The 20937-nt window shown below is 40.8% G+C and overlaps 1 protein-coding gene across 1 annotated transcript in view; it reads right to left on the reverse strand.

Annotated features, from left to right (window-relative positions):
• Nucleotides 1–20202, reverse strand: part of CRYBB2 (crystallin beta B2) — a 57109-nt gene extending 36907 nt beyond the window's left edge. The window contains exons 1-2 of the mRNA XM_069214704.1: nt 20098–20202; nt 8275–8347 (exon numbers count right to left, since the gene is read on the reverse strand). Of these exons, the coding sequence (XP_069070805.1) occupies nt 8275–8328 (54 nt within the window). The 5' untranslated portion in view covers nt 8329–8347; nt 20098–20202. The remainder of the gene's footprint in view (nt 1–8274; nt 8348–20097) is intronic.
• Between the last annotated feature and the right edge of the window lie 735 nt (nt 20203–20937).

Consider the following 20937-nt stretch of genomic DNA (forward strand, 5'->3'; position numbering starts at 1 on the left):
CTGCATAGGCGAGACCTATTGGCTTTGCAAATGCTTGTGTAAATCAATGGTGAAGCAGGCTAGGGTGGGGTAGAGAGTAAGTCTAAATGAAGAGCTACAAAGAATTGCTTATAAAGTCGATATTCTTTCAAGAACCATGTCAATATACTTATTAGTAACTATAATTTTGTATGTCATGAGCCTTAATTACTTTGCAATACATGATTTTGGCTACGCAACAGACTACAGAACTTGATACTATTTTTTTATTATTAACAAAATGTAAATTTAATAAATTCATTTAGGAAGTAAGAATTTCATAAAACCAGATACAAAAAAGCAATGACATATACCTAACTCAATCATTCTTCATGCACACCACAATATATCAGAAAGAGTAAAAAATACATAAATTACAGGTTCAATAGACTAAAGACGTCCTAATAAGATTCAATATGAATAAAGACCAAAATACCTTCAGGACAATACATTCTATTATATCGTGAATAGGGACTTTTGTTGATACCAATCTAACGGTGTTGATACTACAATCATGTACTTTGATACAGTACAGATCCATAACTCAGAGGAATGATAAAAATACTACAATCTCCAATGAGATACAGTAAGAACCAGTCGCCAAATGATAGTAATACTATATTCTCAGATGTGATACAGTAGGAACCAATCGCCTACGCGCGTTTCGGTATTCCTCTATTATTGAGGCCACCTTCTTCAGGGCAGTTCCCAAAGTAGTCATCCGTTGCTGGTGCAAGCCCACCAGTCAAGCATTCTGTTTGTTCCTTGTGTCGTATTCTAAATGTATAACAAACACATACACAATATCTATTACAAAAAAACATATATATATGAAAATTATCGTCTGGGAATTTATTACTTTAGATCTTCATGTCAATACTTAGAGACCCAAAGTTGGTCTCTGGTTATAGAGTATTAGCATTTAATGAGATACCGGACACCAGAGATGCACAAACCATGTGTGCATGCAACCTATTTCTGAGCAGAGTGATACCGAAGGAATGGTTCCTGGCATGCACCTAGAAGGATATTTAAAGAATTCAAGGAGTAAAAGCATAAGAGAAATTAGTAAGGATAAATGGAATAGTAGAATTGTTGTATAAAAATACCAAACACCAAGATGGTTTCTTTGCCTTCTTCCAAAAATTATGGAGGGTGCACCCGTGCACTCTGTGTGGTTAATGACACCAAAATATTATTTTTAATTTGATATATGTAGTACCTGTTATATGGATCTAGGGTAGTTACTTATATAGAGATGTTCCATTTTCGCATATATTAGAGAGAATATCCTTTGCTGTCAATAAAGGTTAACCTTTCTGGTAAAGAAAGAGACTTAAATGAGTGATCGAACGTTCAAAATTCGAATAAAAGAGAAGCTACACTAAACTAAAGTCAGTTATGAATTTTAAATAGACTGAAATAAGAGAGAAATACCTGCATAGAAATGGCTGGTAGTCGCCTAAGGTCCAAGAGGGGAATACTGATAAGAGGTTCTATTCAGAAGTCTTCAAATTGGCCACATGCTCATACTGATCTTTGTAGAAGAGCAAAAACGTGCTTTAGTCCGATGGACAAACTATTTCAGAATAGGACTAGATCAATCTACTTGAACTCAAACAAGCCCGTTTACAAGAGTGTCATAGTATTAAGGACTGAATAAACCACAGGCAGCCAAAGTTCTTACCTGAGTGTTAGGTGGATTCACATTGGATCCCTAGTGCATCCGCCCGATTAAAGGGCTCCATTTTATACCGGAAGTTCAATTAACAGAGCTGGATGAAAAAACTGGGCTGTGGGTAGTAGAAAATGTTATGCGCGCATTGGCGGTGGCCATATTGGATGACCTAAATTTTAAGAGCTAAGTCTTAAAATAATAGTATCGCGCGCTGTGATAACAATGTCATTATTATTTACGGAATAGAGTTAGTGCCGACCTTCAGTAATTTAATACCGAGTCCGACAATGTGCAATTTAAGCTTTATTGAGGGCATAGTTCTTATTTGCTACATCTACTCTGGAGACCGGCTCTATTTATCACAAATGACAAGCGGAGCTAAGCTCTGAAGAGCACTGAGCTGGGAACGGCGGCAAGGTCGCAAACGACAATCATGGTCGCCATATTGAGGAAGCCAGAATTTAAGTACTTATTTTTATTTTTTTTCCCAAAAGGAAAATAATAATACGCGTTATAGTTACGGTCACCTTATAGTGCGGTCCAATATAGATAGTCCGCCTCTTGAGCTACATATCAATGGTCTAGTTTTCATTTGGACTATTATATTTAGCCTCTATATATACACAGGGATAAATATTAAGTATACAATACCATAAACTACAGGCAATAATGGGTCAATTAATGGCTTAGTTATTACAGTCACATCTATTGATTAAATTCAAAATCAATCCCATCTGATTCCAAATGGTGAGAATATCACTAGGTCTAATAGAGGAACTGCTCTAGGTTCACTCATTGTGACAGCGAAACCTATTGGGAGACATTGTGAGCCATCTTATAAGTGGCTAGATCCACACGGCGAAGTCTTGGAAAAATAAAAGAGCAAAGAAAATTAATTAATTGAGCGATCAAGATGATACCAAAGATCTCAGACAGGGTGGGCGGGGAGGGAGGAGGAAAGAATATAGTGCAAATATGGGCATAGCTCCAAGTAGAAAAATAGGGCTAATTACAGGATAGCATTTTCCCATGGGATATATTCATTTAAGCCTCTATCACAAGTCTCCAAAACAAAGATCCAATAGACCTCACGTTTCTTCCTAATGGTGTTGTCTTCAGTAGGGCCTGGCTTCTTGATCTTTTCTAGTATCGTCCATGTTAGGTCTTCAACCTTATGTCCATGGTGTTTCCAATGTTGAACTAGAGGGGCGCCCTCCTTACCATTGTGTATATTGGACATATGTTCCAGTATTCTTACCCTGACTTCTCTGCCTGTTTCTCCAACATAGAGCGATGGACAAGGGCACTGAATCAAATAAACGCAGTTAGCTGTTCTGCAGTTCGTCATATCTATAAGTTTGTAGTTTTTTTGTTTCCATTGAAAGGAGTCTCCCACTAAGGCTCCAAAGCAGGCCTTACAGCCACCACATTTGTGGTTGCCTTTGATTGGTTGATCTCCATAGATAGATCTCTGACAGAAATTTTCATTCTTTGGCAAACAGGCTCTAATCAGTTTGTTCGAAATATTTAGATTTTTTCGAAAGGCTAGGAGTGGTTGTTCCAATGATATCTGATTGGGATTGCTGTTTAGAATACTCCAATTAGAAATAAATATTTTTCTGATTTTTTCATTTAAATTGAAGTGTTGGACTACACATACCATCTGAGATTTAGAATTTTTATTCTGTCTATTGAACATACTAGCCCTATTGTAGTATTTGGTTCTTTTGTAGGAATCTTTAATAAGCCTTTTGGGGTATCCTCGCAGGAGAAATTTCTGCTGTAAAATATCAGCATGGTATTCAAAATCCCGTAAACTCGTACAGTTCCTATGAATACGTAGGAATTGACTAAAGGGTATCCCCTGTTTTTGACTAGTAGGGTGGAAACTGTCAAAGTGGAGTATGGTATTTTTGGAAGTGGGCTTAATATACAGAGACATCTCTAATTGGAAGTTGTTGTGACCAATCCAAATTTATAGAAACTCTACTCTGTCTCGATTGGTATGGATAGTAAACCTTAAATTAGGATTACAAACATTAATCCACTTACTAAACTCTTTGAGGAGTTCTTCATGTCCTGTCCAAATGAAGAAAATGTTATCAATATATCGTGAACAAAAATTGATATTTTCAAAGAAAGGCGGTATATCATTATAGATATGGGTTTCTTCAAAGGAGCCCACATAGATGTTGGCTACACTGGGCGCACTGGCAGCACCCCTGCTGACTCCTTTCTTTTGTTGGCATAGTTGTACATCAAATTCAAAAAAGTTTTCTTGTAACACAATATTCAAACGTAGGATTGGCGTAGGGAAAAGGTTGTGTATATAAGCAGGGTATGCCACAGAAAATTTGAGAAGGCATTGGGGGCATGAAGCCAAGGATTACTGCAACACTTTTGCCGTATGAAAGGGAGTAGCAATGTGGTGCTGTGTGATTAGTGCTCTTTCCCGAATTCAGTAATATGAGCATGGTCGGAATGGCCTCTACGGCAATCAGGCAAAGACCATATTGTTTGCTGTTAGAAATGGGGTTTCTGGTTGGCTAGGGTATGCACCTCAGCCAGGCAGAACTTACCCACTCTAGTCAGGGCAAGGGAGTTACACGTCGAAGATAACCCCTGCTCACCCCCTTGGTAGCTTGGCACGAGCAGTCAGGCCTATCCCAGAGGCAATGTGTAAAGTGTTTGCACAACACACACAACACATGTGACGCAATATCCCCACCACAAAGGAAACACAACACCAGATTATATGAAAATATACTGTATTGTGCACAACGCAATTATCAGACAAAACATCACATATCAGTACTGTCCTGCTACCTTAGCAGTTGTCAGAATGTTACACATTAGTTACTCTGCAAACTGGCAGTAGTTACACATAACACACAGGTTACTCAGTGTTCTGCAACATAAGCAGTAGTCAGGAAACACGTTATTACACCAAAGCACTTGTCATAAGAATATAATAAAATGTCCATAGTAGGAACATTAGAAAACATATGGCAAGTTAGAAAAACATATTAGCAAGCATGTCCATAAAAGGAACATTTGCACACATGTATAAAAACATCATAAAACAGGTAGGCAACATATAATACAATAAAGTCTCTAATAAGAACTTTTGGTATATACAATGTCAGTTAGAAATACCTGGTAGATGATAAAGGCACCTCCAGTGCCTAGAAGACAAAGAAGAAAGGGGCTCCCGGCGCTCCTCTGCCCAACGTGGGGTCCTTCTTAAAATCCTGGGGAGGAGGAGGGCGGCACGCACCCCCTCTGCACTACTGATGGGCCCCTCCTGAGGCCCGCGATCACTGGGGCCCCCTGGGTCTCAACCGGCCCTCATGTGGGAGGGGCCAAGGTCACCCAATAATTTTATGGAAAAGAGAGGGGCGGCACGCACCCCCACCAACTTGCAACGGGCCCCTCCTGGGGCCCGTGATCTCTAAGGGTTCCCCCGGGCCTGTACCGGCCCTCCAAGGCATTGAGGGAACAACAACAATGACCCCAAAGAGTCTTAATTAAGCATCCGCCCGTATTCGCACGGGGCGGCTGCAATCTACTTGTCAGCTGGGCGCATCGACCGGCTCTTCTGCTTCTCCTGCGGGGAGATCCTCGATCCTGCCCGATCAGCAGGCGAAGTGACCTCTTCCCCAGCCCAGCACACTCTCCAGCAGCTGCTGCAGACCCACCTAGGCTGTGAGGTCGAGCGTTTGGGGAGCCGTTCCCGCCTGTGCCCCCAGAGTATGTTTTTCACATGTTCCGGTGCCCCCTGGGCACTAGCCAGAGAGCGCGCCCTTACTTGATTCACCAGGGCCGCGTCGGTGAGTTTCTAGCGAGGATAGCTAGAGTTCTTTCAAGGCGCTCCGAGCTAAGCCCTTTTGAGGAAAAGAGCGCACAAGGCCCTACTGCCTGATGTTCCACAGCGTTTAGGAGGGAAAGTTGGACGTTCCTCCAGGAACCACTTCTCCCAAACAGGAGCTCTGAAGCACAGCGCTATCCTCACGAAAAAGAGGCAAAGGAGGGGCAGGGTTGTCAATACCCCACCCCTGGGGGACATAAAGGAGCACAGGGCGGCAGGGCCCCACAACAGGCCAGCGCACGGGGATGCAGTCAGTGGCAGTTCCTCCTAGGGACCCACAGGTCACAGGTTAGCATAGTAGCAGTCCATGGCGGTTTCTTGGGAGTCCTTCCAGCAGCATTTCTGTGTCCAGTTCCAAGATGTTTCAAGGAGTCGCCAAATTGTGGGGAAAATTCCCATATACTTATACTCAGTCCTTACAATGTTTTGCAATGGTAGGGAGAGGAGGTTCCAGCCAGTTACAACTGGTTCTGGGAGTGCCCCCTCTCTCCTTTCAGCACATGCTCCAACCATCAGTGGGGGGTTAACGACCCAATTGTGTGAGGCCAGGGCACAGCCTTTACAAAGGTAGGTGTTCCCCGCCTCTCCCTTCTCTCAGCCCAGGAAGACTATTCAGTATGCAGATGCACCTCTGTGACACATCCACCCACTCTCTGTACAGGCTGTCTGAAAAGTATGCACAAAGTCACAACTGTCACTCTGCCCAGACGTGGATTGGAGTCAAGCTGCAAAAAAAAGAGTCATAAGCACAGATAAATGCGCACTTTCTAGAAGTGGCATTTCTGTGATAGTAATAAAAAATTCCCCTACACCAGTAAGCAGCATTTATTATCACCATCACAACCATACCAAACACGCCTACGCTACCCCTCATAGCAGTGAGACACCAAGTTAGGCTGTTTGTCACTACCAGGACAGGCCACGCAACCTGGCACATGTCCTGCCTTTCTACATACATGGCACCCTGCCCATTGGGCTAGCTAGGGCGTACCTTACAAGTGCCTTACATGTAGGAAAAGGGGAGTTCTGGGCCTGGCAAGTAAATTTAGATGCCAGGTCCCTGTGGCAGAAAACTGCACACACAGGCCCTGCGCTAGCAGGCCTGAGACAGGTTTGAAAGTCTACTTTAGTGGGTGGCTCAAGCAGCGCTGCAGGCCCACTAGTAGTATTTAATTTACAGGCCCTGGGTATAGAGATACCACTGTACAAGGGACCTATAGGTAAATTAAATATGCCAATTAGGTATAAGCCATCATACCAATTTTAGATGGGAGAGCACCTGCAATTTAGAACTGGTCAGTAGTGATAAAGTGCTCAGAATCCTAGAGCCAAAAGCGAGAGGTCAGAAAAACCAGGAGGAAGGAGGCAAAAAGACTGGGGATGACCCTGTGTAAGGAAAAACGTCCAACATTTGCTGTTTAAATACCTGTTTTATGGTCTGCTGTGCTGGTTTTTACTGTTCATTTTCCCCGATATTAAAACACGCATTGCCTGCAGCAAGCGCAAAACCATGCAGCCTTCCATACCTTGAAAAGACAAGTGTGTCTTTGGAAGCCTAACATTGCCTCAATTTGCAAAGGGGGGCACATTTTTAGCTTTCTAATTTACTAATGGGGACCATTTTTATTTTGGTGCCGGGGCCTATTTTCTGTCTCAGTCTGACCATGGAAATGAGAACTTCATTACTGAGTTAGAGTGTATTTCTTCTTTCTAAAAGACTGAAATAATAGTTCCAATGATTCTCAACCTTGAACATATATTTAAGTTATTTTGGCTTAGTTGCTTTCTGCTATGAGACTCATATATAAGGACGGATTAAAACAATTTACAACTAAAAAACACAGAAGCACTCATATGGACCCAGCAAGGTCTCGCGCAGTGGCAAGGTTAGACAGCCAAGCTAAATGTCAGCAGTTTTCTTTCAAAACACAGACGCGATTTTATCCAGCTGGTATTCGATAGGCAGTGAGAAAATGTAGGCAGAGTCGGGCATTTTTCATGGATGAAGTCAGCTGTCTGTGCTGCCTATCCCTTGGCTCGACAACAATTATATGCACTCATCGTGCTTATCAAAGGTGATCTGAGTAAAGGGGGAAGTCAACATTATCACTCATTTGAAGCACGGAATAGGCAATAGGACGAATGGCTGTCATCGCCAGCAGATAAACCTGAGGGAAGAGGCTGCAACTGTCCTTTTCATATATTCGAACAGATTTACTGATATTTTCCGCCAGGTTTGCATCACTTGCCCAAAATGTGTATCTGGAATTTATTCTCCAGGACAAAACATGTTTTGAGCTCGAAAGTGCCAAAAAGGAATGAAGCTCAGCTCATTGAATTGTTTTGCATTACTTGGCAGGGGGAGTTCTCTGGGTGGTACATGTGCAACCCCGTACACATAGGGGTTTTGATTGGAAAACTGTAACTAACAATAGGAGACAGGGATTTGCACCTAAAAAATGCTTCTGATAAGGAGAAATCCTTTTATTGCTTCAAACTTTTGATACGTTGCATGTGTGCTGCTCCAGCAAACATGCATAAAAATAATATAATCTGTCCAGATATTTAGGCATCCATGATATATGGCACATTGAATCGAATCATAAAAGATAATACACAAATCAACTTAATTGGATAAACAACATCAGTATTGGTAACAAAATGAATGAAGCGATTAGAAATAGAAAGAAATGATAAAAATCATACTAACCTTAGAGGCCGGTTGCTGTTGCTTGGAGGCTGGGGCTTGATGGTCAGATGCCATTGCTAAATAGGTGGGTCTTCTTCAAGGATTAAAAATATAACAGGGGTCTTGTTATATCAATACCAAACAGTGCACATGTTTCATTTATTTGGCAAAGTATGAAGTTATACGTGTCTAGAAAGAACGTATATGTCCAACATGCAGTACAAATCCAGAATCTAGTAGAAAATACAGTACAATATAGGTTTCACTAGACATGTGGTCATGCTCAGGTTTAATTTAAATATTGAAACATGTGTCATTGAAATTACCTGTGCTTACTTTACTGCGTCGCAGGATGTGGCAATATGTTGCATATGTGCACCAAATGATGGTGTGCTAATGTGCATTTTTGAATGGTTGCTTGTAAACTTTGCAAAATGCCGCACTTGCTTGCATCTCATGAAGTGGTTGTATGTCAGACCAATAACATTAAATAACATCTGACATAAATTTAGTGGCCTAAAGATAATTTACAAAAACATGGCTCCACTGGGATTTTCTTTTATTAACTCCATTGGAGCAATATTTTGTCAATAATATTAAGACCACAATATTCTAATTCCATACCATCGAAGGACAGACCACTACTTGAAACGCGTGAGCAATATATCAGACCTCAAATGGCTTGAGCATTTTGAATCCAGTTCTGCCAGACCTATTGGGTGGCTCTGCTGCTACAATCAGTGTGGTCCTGGAACTGGATTTCAAATTAATAGATACATGTATGTATGTACATATATATGTTCACGTGGAAAAAACATAGTTAAAGGTTATTTATGGTTCAGCAAACACAAATCAGAAAAAGCCCTAAAATGCACCAGTTTTTGATTGGTGCTCTCAAATCACTCCATACCTCACACCCAACAGGAATTTCCCTTTGTAGACAGACTTGCATTTTTTTACATGCCATTGGCTAAGAAGTGTACTGAGCATAGTGGTATACTTTAGTAACGTCATTTTGTGCCATTACAGCAGGACGGGGCAAAGTTAAAAGGGTGAGGCCAATGAAATATTAATTTTAGGTAAATTTGATGAAGATGCCACAATAGTAGCAGGCCACTTACAAGCTAAATCAAGTGAAGGTATAAGGTTTAGTGCAGTTCCAAAGGGCGGGGAAAATAGGGGTTAAAACATTTTTAATGTATAATAAATGTAGCAATGTTTGATGCACCTGCACAAAATGTGTCTGAGACTTGGCATGTTTGTCCTACTCATGATTTCCTCAATTTAATGGTGGTATTCATGAATTTTCATGAAATTTGATAGGTCACAATTAAGCCCAATGCATACCAAACAGGCTTTACCACTAACCTACTCTGCACACAGATGAAACGGATTGGACACAGGACCTGGCCAAAGGTTGTGCACAGATCAGAATGAGGGCTTGGTATATAAATGTAGTACGTCATAAATAAGGTTGCCAGTTTCCCGTTTTTACTGATTTTTACAGACAAATACAGACAAAACAATGTGTTTCCTGTCTGTATTTATTCTTAAAAGTAGAAAAAACTGAAAATGATGACTGACTAGCTATGCTGTCTTTCGTTAATTCCAGGCCAGCAGCTGCCCAGATAGACAGCATGGGGAGTTAAAAACAGAAGGATAATTCCTTAAATGTAAGTATATATTAATGTATATATGAATTATAATGATAACCTTTACCTGTGGATATAATGTTTTATTATATTTGGTTGCTTAATTTGCTAAAACGTGACAGGCATCAAAGTGTGAGTGTATGATGTCAGTTAAATAAATGTGGAAATGTACCATTTTACGACTATTTACTACTATTCTCAAAACACAAAATAAATATGAATAAATACCAGTAAGATGGCTAAAAAATAAATGTGGAGAAATACAGAGAGAAATGTTAAAAAAATAAATACCATAAAACCAGGAGTTCTAGTCATAAAAAACCCTGAAATTCACGGAAACAAAACAGAAAAGTATCAGTTAAGATTCAGTGAACACAAAACCGAAAAGCGTAAAATTCAACAGTTATGGCATATAATGCACAATGTACATCATAACTCATGATCTCAACCATGCTCAGTACAAAAGTTTCTGATGGTATGTGATAAAAAAGAAGGCAAGCAAAAAGAATAATATGGCTGGGAGTGAGTTATGATGTACAATGTTCATTACATACCACAACTAACAAATATCAGAGTTTTTCAATTTTGCCAAAACCCAAGGCAAAATTAGACTGGCTGGTACCAGCTCTCTCTACTGAAGAAAGTGAAACCATTCCTTCTAGACAGCAACTTCAGAACTGTTGCCCAAGCCCTCATACCCTTTCATGTGGGTGGTGGCAATGCCTGGCTCCACACACTCCCAGAATACAGACTGACTCCTTCAAGGATATCCTACATGCAACATCATACCTCAACAAGTTCCTGAACAAAATGACCAAATCACCCTGGCCATGAGGAAACTTTACTGGCTGTCCATGCCAGACCACACCATCTTCAAAAAGAAGGGCAGCATCTAAAAACTATCCAAACAGGGATCCCTGGCTATCAGGCAGACAAGCTTACCATCTGTGATGGCTCTCAGTACTCCCACAGCCCAAACACCATCAGAAGAACTGCAAAAAATGTTAAAAAAGGCAAAAGGCCTTCTCCATTTATGAATGGAAGACCTGACTGGACATCCCCTTTTCCATGAGGACTGATACAACCTGCTTCAGTTTAGGAAAGAGCTGAAGGCACACATCTTTACAGAAAACTACATCATGATGCATATAAGTTAGCTTTTTCTGATCCTGTACAGATCTCTGCTGCCTTTCGTCTCTATTTGCACTATATGAATACCACATAAATAAATAGATGCTTACATGCATGCATACATATGTATGTTATTTCTCAATAGGACTCTATTCAGAGAGTGTGCACAATGATTATGAAGGCTGTGTACATTGCATCCTGATACTCTGTGCTGTGCAGTTTGCCATTGTAAATATAGAAACCAGACAATATAATTTGTTGCGTTCTGCTATTCATATCTTTTCTTGAGATTTGCTAAATCGTAACTCTTGTCATTAATGTACAATGAATGTTCTTGTCCATAACGATTGTATGTAACTAGTTTCATCAAAGGTTCCCAATGTATGGATAATTACATTTCATAAATATCTTTTTTGAAAAGGGAATTATATTTGGCTTTATAAATTGATCCTTGGATCAAAAGGTTTGCTTACATCCGGAAAAGCATTATTTGCCATTTATTTTTATTTATAAGATTTTTATATAGTGCCTATCCATTCCCACAAGGTGGCATCAAGGTGCTTTCCATTACTGTGAAAACAATGAAGATACAATAGTAAGCAAAACAAGGTAAGGGACATCTGATACGGGGCAAAGTTAATCAACATGCCTAGCATAGAATACCAGTCACTGAAACTGACTAACAGACAGCACATGTGACAATAAAAAAGACCGGATAGTTTTTAATGTTGACCTTGCGATTCACGAATGTAATAGCTCAACGTCCTAATTGCCAAAGATGACACCACTCAGGGTAGGAAGAATTTTCAATTAATAGGCTTCTTGTGCCATACGCAATATATTTCATAAGATTATGTTAAGAAAATACAGCTAGAACTTCCTTTCCTTTCTCTGATTTGGGATAGCACTGTTCTGAAGGTAAGAGCCCACATCTTCTCAGTAGATCCTGTAGTGAGGCCACAACGCAGCTACACACTGGCAAATAATGGAAGATTGCTGGCACAAATCAAGGGGGCTATCAAAAGGTAAAACACTGTAAGCTACAGCTAGATTGTGTGATGTGGATTTCAATACTCTGGGGAAGATTTACTAACACTTCATGCAATGCAGCTGAATAAGACAACTTGCATCGCTGTGTTGCGTAAAAAGTGAGACATCAAAATTGCACCATATTTACAAGAATATGGCGCATTCCTGCTGCCTCCCCGTGGTGGTGCACTCTGTGCAGCCTATCATCAACACAGGCACCCTTAGCAGCAGGATTTCTTTGGCTTGGAAGGTACACCTTCCTCCACAAAAGCAATCTTTATAGTAATTTTCCTTTTTCTACAGGTGATGCAGAATGCATCACCCATTGAAGAAAGGACATAAATAGGAGAAATAAATATATTTCTCCTTATTACGCCTGTGTGTGGGAGGTGATCCATTTTGATGCATTCCCAGGTTTACAACTCTTTATAAATCTGGGAGTACACCAAAATCCCTGGGTGGCTTGGTAGGAACACTCACATTCCATCCATGGAATGGCTCCCTGCTGCAAGGTAACCAAGCCAGTGAGATGTGCTGCCTTGCATTACCTTGGAGATACTAAAACACGCAGAGCAACCGAAAGCGGGTATTGTAGGGCTTACTATATCCCAGTTTAGGGCGTGCATTGGCTTGCATCACATTACGTGAATCAAGGACAATGCAAGCCCTTAGTAAAGCTGGCCATAGGATGGTGGCTAAAAATTTTATGAAGAGACATTAGAAGACCAGATAGACACCTTCTTTTGAGGAATTGATTGAGGAGTTATTGATACTGGCAAGGAATGAAAATATAATGTACTTTAGAAGAATAATATAAATATAAAGCAAAGTGGGGTGTTTTATATGTGTATTAATTAAAACAAAGATACTCTTGACTCCCCTTTTATTATGGTTTATTCTCTCTTGTTTTACTCCACTTATACTGCAGGTATCTATCTTGCTATGGAGATTTTTGGTGGATATATAGATTATTCAGATTAAATTATCATTAATCTGAATGTGTTATTAATGGTATGTGAAGAATAATATTACTACATTGTGATTGTTTTTCTCTGATAGTTTGTGTTTAATTGTAGAAATAATAAAAACAATACGTGGCAAGGCAGTGCGCAAATACTTGTGGTGCACATATCTACACTTAAAATTCAGCACTCCATTCTACCATTAACTTACCTTTCACTTCGAGAAGCTACACAGCTCACAAACAATGTATGATGTACACTGCTGTGGATCTAGCCATCGACTGACAATGTATTAATGCATCAGTATTCTGTATGTTTATTGGTTGCTGTTGCAGCCTGGAAGGAAGTGTCAGTAATTAAGCATATGTAAGGAAACAGCCTTCATCACCTCCCTTTTTAGGGCGAGCGCGCAAGCGCTCTGGCCTGTTGTAATATATCTGTGGGCTTTTAACCACGCCCAACGCACGCCCATCACTATCACTTGTTCGATGGCTTGCCCTTCAAAAATCCTTTGTTATCATGGGTAAATGATTTACATTTGTTCCTTCTTGGGGCAGTTTTGTTACCGTGTTGGCCATCGACCCTGTTACATGGACAATTGCACGATTGCCAATACGTTTGACTGTGAACGAAGTTCTTTTTCCTTTTGTGTCTCTCCTTCGCGCGCATGGCAGCCCTGGAACTTTGAATCAGCTCGCTTATGTCAAGTGTTACTTTTCATTTTCAATTTGTGTCAAGAAAAGTCCAGTTAGGAATTTATAACGCTAATAGCTCTAACTCGAGCAAACACCAGACCCATTGCTTTGCAAATGCATGTTTTAGTAGTCAGTGTCAAGGACTCAATAAATTGTTGAAGCCTTACGGCAAGTTACGATTTGTGCAAGACCACTGGACCTGATTTTACTAGATGGAAAATTGGAATGGTAAAAATGCTTGAGAAAGGAATGCAATTCAACGTAGATCCTCAGATACGGTTCAAGGGCGCACCTAATGCTCCTCGTGCTGGGCAACGTCTTCTTCCCACAGCCTCTCCAGACTGATCCATTCCCCCTGTCCTGCATAAGAGGCCTCGCAGACATCAACCACATACTCAGAGCAGCTCTGAAATTTCTGTATTACAACCCGTGAAAAAGAGTGTCCTGTCATGTTATACTGAGTGGAACTGGTTCGGCACAGTTCTTCCCCATTCCGTGGGGAGATGCCCAACAGTTTTGTCAGTTCTCCTCGTCTGAACTCTGCATTGAATTCTGCATTTCTTGTAACGGGGGCTTCGTGAGGCTGTCTATTCATTGCTCCAGAATATTTCTGTTTTACATGGCATCACATGTATGCAGCACAGGTCCACAGTACCAATAAAAACTATTTTAATTATAGCTGCAGATAGCCAGTATCCAATATTTTATTTCTCATTAACAACAAAAGAGTAGATTGAAACAAATAATGGATTAAACTGAATATCATTTTTGACGAACCTAATGCACAAAATACCTTATCCCATTTTTATTCTCCATATAAGCCAGCTGTTGCTAAAGTACTGGAGAAGAGAAGCTGTCAGCATTTCACTGTTGTTCTTAAAGGCAAAGAACAGCAAACACTTTAAAAATGGGGGAGGTAAAAAAAGCACAGGAGAAACCAAAAAGAATACAGCAAACGCAGGTTCCATAGCTGGTTCACAAATATACCACCTTAAGAGAAGCATACTGAATACAGTCCTTCTGGTTTCTCCAAAAAGAGTTACAAATATAAATCCAACTTTCAAAAAGGTCTTTTTATTCTATCTATGATTTATACTCTGTGACATGTCGCCATTGCGATGTATTCATTTTAAGGGTCTAAAAATGTGCACACTGACAATAAACGCATATACAAAAACAATAACCATGCCATAATCATGTGCATCTGCATTCAAGATAGAAGCTGTCCATCGGAGTGGGTACTTAATGGTGTTATGTAGGTCTACTGAACTTGATTCTTATTAAAGAAAAGGCTACATTAGTTTGAGTAATAGACAATCAACCTCTAATCGAGAGAAAAATGGAGGCTCCCTAACACATATTCACTATTATACAAACATCACAAGAAACTACAAAGAAAATCATAAGCTATCATTAATGGTTCCTGTAGTTTGCTTGGCTGCCTTCTCAGATATACGCAAAAGGGCAACCAAATTGAGAATGTACTGCAATGTCATGGTCATGGTGGTCAGAACTATACAATTGTGAAATACCATAACATATATTATGCTATTTACAAAAAAATGCAAAGTGCTCTAAGTCAACATCTCTCACATTTGGGAAAATGAGGTTCTTCCACTCAAATCCTGGATGATCTGCACTACTGGGAGATGCAAAATAACTCAATTTAAAGCGCTGTCCATTGTGTAGTTCTTGACAACTCTTTTTAAGTTTTGGAGGTCTTCTCGACTAACCGGAGAATTCCCAAGTCAAGGATATGAGCTGTAGACTGTGCAATGTCCCAAATAGGCACACAGCTGTGATCTGTGTCAACAAAGACATTCCTGGAGTGGCTCCTGCTATCCGGGAATGCTTTGAAACAATCTCTCTTTCCTGTGTGAAATTGTAGAGTATGTGAAATTCTCCCCAGGAAGCCATTCACATAGACCTGACAATTCTGTTAGGTAAAGGCCCAGCGTTAGGAGGCCTCATCTGTAGCACCAGCTCGTTATAGCCAATGTAAGGTAACAGAGCATACTGTGTGTACGACCCAGGTAGCAGGATGCGTCTGGATCACCATCCAACTGCCTCAGTCCTCACCCGGCCCATGTCCTGCACAGGTGCCTCCCTAGCACATGCCAGCCAGCTGACTCTGTTTTAGAAGTGGGGCCCATTGAAAGCTTGAGCCAGATGCCTAGCTCTGGCTCAACTCGAGGTCCTCCTTGACCGCAGAGCCTAAAGTGAACCGATATTTTATGCCACTTCTGACTGCCAACCATGTTGTCACCTCATGTACCAAGAATCAAATATAAAGCAGTGATCATTTGAGTAAAATGGGCGAGAGAAACAGAGGCCCTTCTAGTGACTTAATCGCACTGTGTGAAACAAGAAATTCCCTTTTAGTAAATTGTGAGACTCTCTCCAAATAATTTATTTCACTGATACTACTTTTTCTTCATTATCACATATAAGAGAATATTGTTCAGGATGTGTTAAGTACAAAGTTTTTTTTTTAATAGACTAAAATGTCTGTTTGTAATAAAAGCCTACACTATGCATCGGGTGCACATGACCACTAGCATGCTTCTTAGTTCACTAATGTCATTGTCAGGAGAGCAGGAATGTTTTTAAGCTAAAGTTTAAAAGCTATAACTTTTAATAGATACCTGCAAATGCATTGATGCACTAAAATGAAATGATTCATTAGCACAATAGTGTCAACATTTTTGCCGCTATTGTGGCCCTGTGGTACACTAGTGTAAAAAACGGTGACGCTAGTGCAGCAAAGCACAGGTAGGCCCATTGAATAAAATGGGTGCATCATTTTAATGCCTTTTTTGAGCAGGCATTAAAAATAATGCTACAGATGGCGCAGTGAAATGTTGTAAATTTCACTGTGCCATTTTTTTGGGTTCTCCCTGCGTGGGAATGCCCCCTTACATACATCATTCCTGGCACAGACATAATGTGACACCAGGGTTACATATTGGTTCAATGCATGCTTTGCACCACTTTGTAAATATGGTGTGAGGAAATTGTCTCCTTAACATCACATTAGCGTAAAAATAAAAAGATGCTAGTGCAGCGCAAGGAGGCACAAGGGGCTTATAAATATACCCCTTTATTTCACTCTGTCACCATAGTGTAGCAATAAATTGAATTCCCACATGCTTCTGTTAGTTGGTTACCCTTGTTTTTACTGTTCTTGTAATTTTGTAATATGTAATCACTTGTAAACAAGTAGTAGTTTCTGGCCTAGGCTTCTGTTTGTGGTGGGAAACACACTAACATAACACCACGTCCCCCCACCTCTACTAGCCTGTAGCCACTGGTCACCCAGCACACAGGGCTGGCCCCTGTGAGACTATGGCCCCTGGGTAAGAATCTGGCTACACAGCATCAGGCCAAAAACGTGTCCTTCTTCCATACATCGACTTGATAATGGTAACCGCTAAACACCAACAGCAACTAATACTGCAAATATATCACTGCAAGGGGACAGCACACATACTTTCTGAAAGTAGTATTCTTCATGCAACGATAATCTGATGGGTTCTTCACTAACTTCCAGATTATAGTTATAAAGGGATACAATGTGTATTACAATAACAGTATCTCGGTTTCACATTTAGTTTGCTGCCACAGCCTTAGTGGTTGCATTTCTGTTAAGAACAGCTGCTCTGCTTTACCTTAACTAATATACTCATTTAACCTTCCTTGGAATGATGAAAAAGTGAGTCAGCCTTGCAAGAGTTTCATAAAGATATCTGCAGCACATGTGTTAAAACAATTGTGCTATATTACCGACTCTATGCTGGTTTGTTGAAATCTGACACCATTAAATGGAATATCTTTTTGTTTATGGTTAACATATATTTCAAGCGCCATTTTAAAAGAGTTAGCATACAACTATGTCAGCCTTTAGCCTTAGCTGGAAGATCTGCCACTCCTCTTTTTACAAATACAATCTTTTCAGAAACTCCATGGTACATCTTTTCTTCTTTAAATGTTGTAGTCTAAGAAAGGGGGTTGGGGGTCCCGGATCTATATATGTATTACTCAGTGGCTCAGGTGGTACCTATAAATGACTGGTTTGCGGGGGGTTGGGACGACCTGGCGTACCGGCTTGAAATCCACAAGGTGGGCTTTGGTGGCCTGTTGGGTATGCTTTATGGAGGAAGGATTTCTGAACGGACAGCTTCATGCACCCGGGTGGCTGTGGGTTGCTGAAGGGCAGCCCTCAGATTAATGAAATGGGACCGGCGCTTTAATCAAATTACCCCACTGTGGCATGGAGAATAGCTGCACCATTTTACCGCACTTAAGGGGTTTCGATGCTGGGACTCCATAGGGATCACCTACCTGGGGGACGTGTACACAGGGGGTAGCCTTCTATAATTCCAGGCTCTGAAGGAAGAATATGGGCTGCACAAGACACAATTCTTTTGCTACCTGCAGCTGTGCCACGCCTTGGGGGGGTCCACATTTTCTTAGACACCCAACTTCCTGAACATAACCCGCTTGAGGCAAAATTATTGGCTGGGAATTTGGGGAAGAAAGCAGTATCCCAAATTTATAAGTCTCTACTTATAAATGCCCCTGTTGGGTTTGACCATGCGCGGCAGAAGTGGGTACACTGGGTTGGTGAGCTAGATGATGAGGACTGGCAGGAGGTGGTACTGGCCCCCAGGGAATTGGCCATCTCAGCTAGGCTGCAGATGATACAGTTCAACTGCCTACATGCAACCTATTTCACCCCAGCAAGACTCTCAAGAATGTCCACCAAGGCGCGGTCCACCTGTGTCCGGTGTGGTCTCCCGAGGGAGACTTCTTCTATGTGATCTGGAGTTGTCCTAAGATATAGCCCTTCTGGGAGGGGTTTGGCAGTGAATTAGCAGAGGTCCTAGGGTGTTCCATAGACTTGAGTCACAAAATTGCGTTGCTGGGGCTTCTAGAGGAATTGGGTGGCCCCCGCGCAGAACTGACATTTTTAGTGGTTGCATGCCTCACAGCCAAAAGGGATTCTACCCACATGTGGTGGTAACCCAGAAGTCCATTGTTGGCAGGATGGAGGGTAGGGGTGGGCTTGTTCGCACACCAAGAAAAAACGATTTATGCTGCCCAAGGGTACCCGGAAAAACATGATAAAATATGGGGGAAGTGGTGGACCTACCATGGAGCCTTATTGTAATGTAACACTTAATGTTGGTGAACCAGTAGTGAAATATGAACCTTGCTATGCACTTTGTTATTGATAATGTCGGAGCTCGAGATGTATACACAGTTTTCAGATTTAATAAAATCAATAAAAATGTGGCTGTATAAAAAACGATTGTTGTATGTGACATAAGTTCTGGGGTATGCTATGTCCCTATCTTTTATCTAATCTTTATTGGGATATGAACCACTCTTACTCGCCTCTGAAGTGGAGAGAAGGTGCTTGATTACATACAGGATGTCCCATATTTTTAGATCTAATATGTATATTAAATACAACCTTTAGAAAACTATTTTTTAATTTAGTTAGGATTGTTATAGACTGATGCTCTTTCTTGTAAGGAGTCAGTGTGCATTTTAGTTCAGACAGTAGAATTCGGATATCTCAGGAATGTATTTACCAATAATAAATAACAATGAAGGAATAACAGAACTTAAAACAACAATTGTATTATCTGTCAGTGTTACTCTGTAATATCAGCCACTAGTTCCCAGTGTGCCGCCAGCCTACTGAACTAGAGGTTTTAGCCTGGTTGAATTAATATATGTATACTGAAACTTCAAAACATCTATTCAATACGTACATATAGCATATTTATGGCTCATATGCTGATGTTTGGAGAAAAATAGTTCCTAAGTATTTCACAGCTGATATTTCAGTGATAAATCATGAAGCGGGGAGAGTTTCTTCTAACATTATTACCTTGGTGACAGGGGGATTTCAGCTTTCTTTATTATTAAATATATAGACTAGAGTAATTCTACATTGACAAACCGTTTTTCTGCCTTACTGCTGACAACAATGCATGATGCACTGAGCTGCTCACTGTTGGTAATCATTCGTCGCCACTTACGTAACCTTGCCTGATGTGTGATTACAACACTAATCATAACAGTATCTCCCAATGCTTCTCAATGAACACAATTAGCTCCTATTACAGGAAAGGGTGGAGGACCTTGCTCTATATAAAGATCCTGTCAAAATAGTTGTCACAAGGAAAACAAATTGTATGAGATTGGGCCACTAATCTTATTACATTCCTGACATATATCACACTTTAGCTCGAAGCAAGAATAGGACACTTGTTCTACATAAATAGCCTACACATCTGACTCAGAATTCACAGAAAAAAACCTAGAAATTTAAGGTGAAAGAAAAGAAAGTGAGGCGGCTCTTACCAGTAGCACCAGTACCCGCTTGTCCCAGTGAAAGGCCCAAGGGAGAACTAGTGAATTTATACAAACCTGGAGCAGAGCGGTGCCAAATCTATTTACATGATACTTCCAGCATGATGCAGAGCGACAATGCTGGATTACAGCGCCCTGAACACACTGTTCAGCTGATGCGTCGAGTGCATTGTTTGACCAAACACCAAGTGGCTGAATTATTTCATTAGCTTTCACATTTAGCGTCCGCCTCCTTTGTGAGGTTTGTGGGACTGAGATTTTCAGTTTGCATACATCAGCCCTCTGGCTGCCAAGACCTGGGACAGCTCTCACACAGTGCCGCGCCCAGCCCTGCTGCCGTATTTTCAGAGCTGCAACCATGTGTCAGTCAGGCAACCACACCGAAACCACTAAGTGACACCAGGAATGGCTTGTACATCGCACAGTATGGGAGCCCAAGCTTCATTTAGCAAAAGCGTGAGGAGGGAGTGAAATGGTTTAAAAAATGGCAGCAACCCAGTACGAATGCTCTGAGCATATAGTAATGAACAAAAGAATGACTGGAAGGGTCACTATAATGACTGCGGTGTAGCATATGGTGATGCATCCACTACGTCGAGACAGTACTTCACGGCAATGTAAATATATAAGTACTGGTCGTTAAATCTACAAATATCGAGGTCCCAAGGTAAGTATAGCTGGAGTCAAAATAGTAAATATATCAATAGCTGGGTACCTATTAGAAAGTGCAAAACGTATTCAATAGCAGAATAGGGTGACAATTTTTTTTTACTTATTGTGAAAAAGGTGCAGACGGACAAGTGCTTAAGGTGCACTAGTATTATGTAAAAG

This window comes from Pleurodeles waltl, chromosome 11 (genome assembly GCF_031143425.1).
Source record: "Pleurodeles waltl isolate 20211129_DDA chromosome 11, aPleWal1.hap1.20221129, whole genome shotgun sequence".
NCBI classification, from domain to species: domain Eukaryota; kingdom Metazoa; phylum Chordata; class Amphibia; order Caudata; family Salamandridae; genus Pleurodeles; species Pleurodeles waltl.